General features: G+C 55.1%; 1 protein-coding gene across 1 annotated transcript; it reads left to right on the top strand.

Moving 5' to 3' along the window:
- Positions 1-4,821: 4,821 nt before the first annotated feature.
- On the top strand, positions 4,822-5,693 carry LOC114854756 (phospholipase A2 inhibitor and Ly6/PLAUR domain-containing protein-like). Its single transcript, XM_055508231.1, has 3 exons — positions 4,822-4,955; positions 5,238-5,339; positions 5,425-5,693. Exons 1-3 carry the CDS (start codon positions 4,907-4,909, stop codon positions 5,676-5,678), a joined length of 405 nt encoding a protein of 134 aa, XP_055364206.1. The 5' UTR covers positions 4,822-4,906; the 3' UTR covers positions 5,679-5,693.
- The last annotated feature ends 2,920 nt before the right edge of the window (positions 5,694-8,613 follow it).

The raw sequence follows: 8,613 nt of genomic DNA on the forward strand, positions 1-8,613 counted from the left end.
GCCGGCGCGACCTCCTCCTGGAGGTGCGCGGGAACTGCAAGCCGGCGCGACCTCCTCCTGGAGGTGCGCGGGAACTGCAGCCGGCGCGACCTCCTCCTGGAGGTGCGCGGGAACTGCAGCCGGCGCGACCTCCTCCTGGAGGTGCGCGGGAACTGCAGCCGGCGCGACCTCCTCCTGGAGGTGCGCGGGAACTGCAGCCGGCGCGACCTCCTCCTGGAGGTGCGCACTGCAGCCGGCGCGACCTCCTCCTGGAGGTGCGCGGGAACTGCAGCCGGCGCGACCTCCTCCTGGAGGTGCGCGGGAACTGCAGCCGGCGCGACCTCCTCCTGGAGGTGCGCAGGGACTGCAGCCGGCGCGACCTCCTCCTGGAGGTGCGCAGGGACTGCAGCTGGCGCGACCTCCTCCTGGAGGTGCGCAGGGGCTGCAGCCGGCGCGACCTCCTCCTGGAGGTGCGCAGGGGCTGCAGCTGGCGCGACCTCCTCCTGGAGGTGCGCAGGGGCTGCAGCTGGCGCGACCTCCTCCTGGAGGTGCGCAGGGGCTGCAGCTGGCGCAACCTCCTCCTGGGGGTGCGCAGGGGCTGCGGCTCCGAGGGTGACAGGAGCTGGAACGGCCGCAACATGGCCGACAGGGACAGGAGCTGGAACGGCCGCAACATGGCCGACAGGAACGGCATCTACTTGGCCGACAGGGACAGGAACAGGGACTAGAACGGCCGCAACATGGCCGACAGGAACGGCGTCTACTTGGCCGACAGGGACAGGAACAGGAACTAGAACGGCCTCAACATGGCCGACAGGAACGGCCGCAACATGGCCGACAGGAACGGCCGCAACATGGCCGACAGGAACGGCCGCAACATGGCCGACAGGAACGGCCGCAACATGGCCGACAGGGACAGGAACGGCGTCTACTTGGCCGACAGGGACAGGAACAGGAACTAGAACGGCCTCAACATGGCCGACAGGAACGGCCGGGACATGGCCGACAGGAACTGGAACGGCATCTACTCTGGAGCTGGCATGGCTACTTGCCGCTGCCAAGCTCGACGGAGCAGACGTCGGGCCTGATCGGGTGTGCATAGCACCTGTACGACAGGTGGTGCCCCCTGGTTGGGACACGACCTGCGCGTGACTCGACTGTACTGGAACCTGGACAGGAACGTGACTCGACTGCACTGGGGCCGGAACAGGACTCGACTGCACTGGGGCCGGAACAGGACTCGACTGCACTGGGGCCGGAACAGGACTCGACTGCACTGGGGCCGGAACAGGACTCGACTGCACTGGGGCCGGAACAGGGCTCGACTGCACTGGGGCCGGAACAGGGCTCGACTGCACTGGGGCCGGAACAGGGCTCGACTGAACTGGGGCCGGAACAGGGCTCGACTGAACTGGGGACTGAACTGGGCTCGACTGAACTGGGGACTGAACTGGGCTCGACTGAACTGGAGACTGAACTGGGCTCGACTGAACTGGAGACTGAACAGGGCTCGACTGAACTGGAGACTGAACAGGGCTCGACTGAACTGGAGACTGAACAGGGCTCGACTGAACTGGAGACTGAACAGGGCTCGACTGAACTGGAGACTGAACAGCGCGCGGCTGGCCTGGAGACTGAACAGCGCGCGGCTGGCCTGGAGACTGAACAGCGCGCGGCTGGCCTGGAGACTGAACAGCGCGCGGCTGGCCTGGAGACTGAACAGCGCGCGGCTGGCCTGGAGACTGAACAGCGCGCGGCTGGCCTGGAGACTGAACAGCGCGCGGCTGGCCTGGAGACTGAACAGCGCGCGGCTGGCCTGGAGACTGAACAGCGCGCGGCTGGCCTGGAGACTGAACAGCGCGCGGCTGGCCTGGAGACTGAACAGCGCGCGGCTGGCCTGGAGACTGAACAGCGCGCGGCTGGCCTGGAGACTGAACAGCGCGCGGCTGGCCTGGAGACTGAACAGCGCGCGGCTGGCCTGAGACTGAACAGCGCGCGGCTGGCCTGGAGACTGAACAGCGCGCGGCTGGCCTGGAGACTGAACAGCGCGCGGCTGGCCTGGAGACTGAACAGCGCGCGGCTGGCCTGGAGACTGAACAGCGCGCGGCTGGCCTGGAGACTGAACAGCGCGCGGCTGGCCTGGAGACTGAACAGCGCGCGGCTGGCCTGGAGACTGAACAGCGCGCGGCTGGCCTGGAGACTGAACAGCGCGCGGCTGGCCTGGAGACTGAACAGCGCGCGGCTGGCCTGGAGACTGAACAGCGCGCGGCTGGCCTGGAGACTGAACAGCGCGCGGCTGGCCTGGAGACTGAACAGAACGTGACTGGGCGGAGACCTGAGCATGGCAAGGCTGAGCTGGAACCTGAACGAGGGGCGACTGAACTACGACTGGAGTCTGAACAGGACATGGCTGCACTAGGGCTGGAGACTGAGCGTGGCTTGACTGACCTGACTGAGAGGTGGGACATGAAGCGGCTGCTGGCTGCAGGCCCGGGAGTTGCAGGACCTCTCGCAGGACAGGTTCCCTCAGGACGAGAGCGGCTGCTTCCTCGAACAATTGTTCTCTCGTGCCCTGGTCTGCTGCCGAATCGGCGGTGTTCAGGAGGTGGGCAAAGAGGAACGTAACCGGAGGAGAACAGTGGAGGTGGATACGTTGGGTGACGCTAGCGGGGATGCCTGCAATCGACACAACACAGTCAGAGGGAGAGCCGAGGGGAACCCCCGCGGGAGAGGGGAGCTGCTCGGGCACTGCGACCGAGGTCTCTGGGCCCTGAACCTCAGACCCGTGCCCTCGCCGACGTCGTCTGGGGCGCCTGCGGCTGACCGTCGCCTGAGGCGCTGGGAGCGGCAGGGGCTGGGTCTCTGTAGTGGGGTCCGTGTGGTGAACCAAACCGGCGGCGTCTAGAGCTTGGGTTGTAGCCGCAGGCGCGGCGACAGGAACGGGAACCGCCGGCGCGGCGACAGGAACGGGAACCGCCGGAGCGGCGACAGGAACGGAAACCGTCGGAGCGGCGACAGAGGCGCGGCCAGGCGATACGCGCAGAGCGCGTGTCAAGTCCCTCCGCGTTAGTCGGAGCCCCTCGAAATACGCTTGCACCCCGGGGTACTCACGCCACCAGTATTCGTCCTCCAGTATCTCGATGGCTAGTTCTACCACGGAGAGCCGAACCTGGGGGCTGGGTGCTTCTGCATATTTCCTGGCTAAGCCCTGGAGATCGCCACGGATGTCCTCCGGTAGACTTAGGAAAACGAAATCCATTGCTCCGGTGAGCGACTTGTACACGGAGCCAAACAGAGAGGGAAAAAAAAAAGAAGAGACGGCGGCGGCTGACCGGGGTGAAGGCTGGGCGCTGGCTGGGTCCAAGTCTGGCCAGATCGTTCTGTCACGGATCGGCAGGGAGAGGACTCAAATGCACAGCGCCAGGACACGACGTAGCCGGTGAAAAAATGAGGGTTTATTCCCAAAATCAAAGTCACAAAACAGGTAGTGGACAATAACAGAACGATGACTTACAGGGTCGGTAAGGTGCTGCAGGAACGTGAGAGTCAGAAATCAGAAAACAACGATCTGGCAGAGAATCGATGTGACAGGTGGTGGTTAAATACACGGAGCCGATTACTGATACCAAACAGGTGAGTGTAATGAGGACCGGGAGTGAAGCGGGAACGGCTGTGGTGTGATGAGAAACGGAAATGCCTACAAAATAAAACCGGAAACTGGGATCAAAAACAGAAGAGTCCTTTCAAAATAAAACCAGGAACGAAAACCTGACATTGTCAGGCGGGCAATGGTCAAACACGGTCATTCAGAACTCCAGTGACGGTAAAGGCAGGGACAAGGCAAAGGCACGAGTCAAAACCATAGACTTACTGGGAATGCTGGAAGGTTGAACAATGAGGAGCATGAAGAAACAATCTGCCCAATGGAGCAGGTGAGTAAAAGCTTAAAATAAAAAAGCTTAAATAACTTAAGGGATAACTACCTGAACACAGCTGGGACATCACATGACAAGAAAATAAAGCTGGGAGGAACAGAAACAGGCAGGAAGCAAAACAGGGAGTTACAAAGTAAAACTGGAAGCTAGCAAAAATAAGACTTTGAAGCTCAAACCTTAATGGAAAGTAAAGTATGAATTAACTAGGCGAAAACAGGAACTAAACAGGTTGACAAAATAAAACAGGAAACCAGGCAGAAAACATGATGCTGAATCTTTGGCAAATATAATGTTGATTCAACTATGATTCAATGTTGAAATGTCTGCTGGGAAGTCAATATTTAATATCTGGCATTAAGGTATTTAAGAAAGCAACAACCAGAGAAAAATGAAATCACGGAACTATAATGCAGATTAAAGAAGTATTACTGTCTCAATAACTTAGGTCGAGGATAAACAGGTGAGATGAGGGACTGGCCCTAAACAGGTCTCCAGTCCACCACAGGGCTACATAGTTTAAAACAAACACTGACTCAAAATTACACTCGCCAGTAACCCTGCATGTCTTTGGACTGTGGGAAGAAACCAGACAAAGAGTCACACAGATGAGGGCTTAACATGCAAACATTACACAAACCCTGGAACCAAACCCAAGACTGATTTTCATGTGAAGGACACATATTTGAACTACGGTTAGTAACACAAAAACACATTGTTTAATGGCAATGATGAATATTAATGGTATATACTTGTTGGTTTGGTTCATACTCAAAGCCAAACAGCAGGTGTGGTAGATGATGCAGCGAGTAACTAAAGAACAGGTTACAGAGAATGAAGGGATTGGAAAAGCACACCCAATCTGTAGTTTTCTACGTCTGCAGATGTCGTGAAGGTGGAAACGCTGGTGCAGTATAAAACTGGAGCAGGGCCATTTGAAGCAGTATCATCACGAGGAAACCAACCTACATCTCAGCTCTTACCTGCTCATCACGATGAAGATGATCCTTCCTCTGACTCTCATGGTGACGCTCTTCAGCACAGGTAACGATATTAAGAGGATTATTTCATTGAAATGAACTGATTTCATCCTGTTGAGCAGCTAAAAAGAAGTCAGTCACAGAATTATTCTCGTGCTGAACTTGAACTGATGTCTGGTGATGTGAGGACATTTAAACCACAACAACCTTCATGTTGGGATTTTCTTCTACATAGTTGCATTTTTTGTTCTGTAAGGATTAAACTTTAATTTTGTCTTGAGACGACTTCAGTTGAGTTGGTGCTTTAGAACTGAACTGAACTGACTGACTTCTCTCTTCACTGCAGCTGGAGCTCTTAAGTGTGAAACCTGCACAAACACCCAGTGTTCAAGCACAGCTCCAGTGACCTGTACCTCAGAGACCATGTGTGTAACAGCTTCCATCCAAGGTAGAACCTGTGCTTCATGCCATGAAGGACCTTTCTGCCACTTTCCATGTTCCTGTCATTAACAAAGTGCTTTTTGACTGTGTAGCCACTTCATCTGGAACTACAGTACCGCAGATCTTCAAGGCCTGTGCGTCGTCCTCCTTGTGTCCAGCTGCAGGAACTCAGACATTTTCACTTGATCTGAGAGCTTCCAGTGCCGTCGCCTCTGCTCATTGCTGCAACACAGACAACTGTAACTCAGCAACTCTGCCTTTTAAGTACACAAGAGCTTTTAGATTCAAGATTCAAAAAACTTTATTACAGCCAGATCCTTCTGCCTACATGCTTCTATTCTGCTGATGCCTGACCCCTCCCGGCAGTTGGTAGTGGAGGTGGACGCCTCTCAGTCAGGAGTGGGTGCGGTCATCTCTCAACAAGATCCGATTAATGGCAAGTTGCATCGCTGCGCATTTATGTCCCGTAAGTTGTCTCTGGCGGAGAGAAATTAAGACATTGGGGACCGGGAACTGTTGGTGGTTAAGATGGCAATGGAGGAATGGAGACATTGGCTGGAGGGAGGGCAACCTTATTTGGTTTACACCGACCATAAAAATCTTGAGTGCCTTAGAATGGCTAAACACTTAAACTCTCGCCAGGCCCGTTGGTCCTTGTTTTTTGCTTGCTTCAATTTCCACCTCTCTTACCATCCTGGGTCTAGAAATAACAAGACATCCTGTCCCGGTTACACAAGACCGAGAAGGACCTGGCAGAACCAGCCTTGATCCTCCCACTTGGCTGTGTGGTGGGCGCAGTTATGTGGGCCATCGAGACGCGGGTGAAGGATGCCACCAGGGATCTGCCGAAGCCACCGGTCTGTCCTCCTAACCGTTTGTTTGTTCCCCCAGACCTTCGAGTTGAGGTTATTCACTGGGCGCATGCCTCTCCTTTCAGCGGACATCCAGGTAGCGGCCGGACAACGTTCGTGGTGGGGAGTTGGTTCTGGTGGCCCAGAGTCAAGAAGAAAGTCCAGGAGTATGTCGCAGCTTGTCCCTTATGCTCCGCTCATGAGCGGTTTCATCAGCGCTCATCAGATTTCCATGGTTGCATATCGCGCTTGACTTCATGACTGGCCTTCCCAAGGGAATACGGTAATTATGACCGTGATTGATTGCTTTTCTTGGCTAACCCACTTTATTCCTATGCCCAAGCTACCCACTGCCAAGCAAACTGCTCAAGCCATGCTGGAGCATGTCTTCAGGCTTCACAGATTTCCACGGGACATTGTCTCTGACAGGGGACCTCAGTTTATCTCCCACTTTTGGCGGGAGTTCTGTGCTCTACAGGGAGCTGAGGTCAGCCTTTCTTCCAGCTTCCACCCGGAGTCCAACGGTCAGACCAAGAGGGCAAATCAGACAAGGTTACGTCTTCTCTCCTACAGGAACCCTTCCACCTGGGCACAACAGCTGCTTTGGATTGAGTATGCACACAACACTCTTCCTTGTTCCACCACCGGACTGACTTATTTCTAGTGTGCTTTTGGATTCCAGCCACCGCTGTTCCCGTCTTTGGAGAAAGAGGTGCATGTACCATCAGCTGCTGTGCCTGGCTTCGGCTTAGCCCAGTTATTAGGAGGCGGCTGACCGTAAGCGGTCTCCCAAGCTGTCCTATGCCATTGGTGACCAGGTTTGGTTGTCCACCAAGGACCTCCATCTAAAGCTGGCGTCGCGTAAGTTGGCACAAAGATTTATTGGACCATTCACCATCACCAAGATGACCAATACCTCATGTCCTGAGAGGGGTATGGTCCAGAGGAGCGCTCCTGGGTTCCCGCCAGGGACATCTTGGACTCCGGTCTGATTGTGGACTTCCATTGTGCTCATCTTGATCTTCCTGGCCCATCAGAAACTTAATGTGGACTTTCTTGTGCTTATTGTGTTTTTTTTTCTTTCCGTGGTTTTGGGGAGCCAGAGACAATGGCCAACGAGGACCCAGAACCAGTGTCACGATTCATACTTCTTAGTTATGTTTGTCTAGTCATGTCCGGTTTTATTTTGTTATCACTTCCTGTTTAGTCCTCATCCAGTCAACCCAGCTTCACTTCCTGTTGTTCTCATCACCTGCATGTCATCAGTAATCAGACCATTTAGTATTTAAGCTCCACCTCTAGCCATTGTTCCCTGCCAGATTGTCTATGTTGATTCCTCACTAGCATTCCAGCATTCCTTGACCTCTTGCTTTGTGTTACTGACCGTGCTTTGTCCTCGACCCTGCTCTTGCCTAGCCTATGACCGTCCTGTACTGTAAGTCGACCTCTGCTTGTACCTTGACCATATCTCTGCCTGCTCCTTGTCGGATGCTGATTGCTACTCCACCGTGTATGACCTCTGCCTGCCTGACCTTGCTAATAAACCTTCTTATCATACTCAAGTCAACGCTGTGCATTTGGGTCCTTCCTCCATCGTTGGTTGGTGACAGAACAATCTGGCCAAACATGGACCCAGCTGGCGCCAAGTCCATCAAGGCCGAGCTGCAAGCCCAGAAAGTGCGGATTCATACCCAAGAAGAACGAATCACCACTATGCTTCAGGAACTTTCCAGATACGCAGCTCGCCAGGAAAGTCTCATGACGGCGTACGGAGAACAACTGGAGGTACTTACCCAGCAAGTAAAACCAGCTCCAGCTCATTCGCCGCTGCAACACCCACGCCGAGCTCAGCCGCTCCACTCGTTCAACTCGGAGCTCCGACGCACTTCTCCGGTGACACAGGTGATTGCAGAGCTTTCCTAACCCAATGTGAGATACAATTCGAGCTTCATGCTCCGTCTTTTCCGATGGAGCGAGCCAAGGTTGCTTTCGCCGTGTCCCACCTCTCGGGAAAAGCAAAAGTTTGGGCCACAGCGGAGTGGCAAAATAACTCAGCCTGTCTAGCCTCGTTCAAAGCCCTGAAACGCATCTTCCAGGGGGTCACGCCGGGTCGAGAAGCCGCCCAGAAGCTGGTGAGTCTCCGCCAAGGGGATCGCTCTGCTTCCGCGTATGCCATTGAGTTTCGGACACTCGCCGCGGAGGCAGGTTGGGACTCCACCGCTCTGAGTGACGTATTCATCAAAGGTCTGTCCCGTCGAGTTAAAGACAGTCTAGCACCCACCGAAACCCCAGTCGACCTAGATGAGTTAATAGCCCTGGCCATCAAGGTGGATCGTCGGTTAGGGACTAGCATCAAGGAGCACCATGAGGAGGAACGCACTAACCCACCGCGACGCTCCAAGCTAATGGCGTCCTCGAGTCTAGAATCAC

This window comes from Betta splendens, chromosome 4 (assembly GCF_900634795.4).
Source record: "Betta splendens chromosome 4, fBetSpl5.4, whole genome shotgun sequence".
Classification (NCBI taxonomy): Eukaryota; Metazoa; Chordata; class Actinopteri; order Anabantiformes; family Osphronemidae; genus Betta; species Betta splendens.

Bases quoted from the DNA above. Each gene is read 5' to 3' on its own strand.
- LOC114854756 (XM_055508231.1), top strand. From the start codon at position 4,907: ATGAAGATGATCCTTCCTCTGACTCTCATGGTGACGCTCTTCAGCACA. The intron at 4,956-5,237 runs GTAACGATATTA...TCTTCACTGCAG, and splicing joins GGTGACGCTCTTCAGCACAG to CTGGAGCTCTTAAGTGTGAA. The intron at 5,340-5,424 runs GTAGAACCTGTG...TTGACTGTGTAG, and splicing joins TGTAACAGCTTCCATCCAAG to CCACTTCATCTGGAACTACA.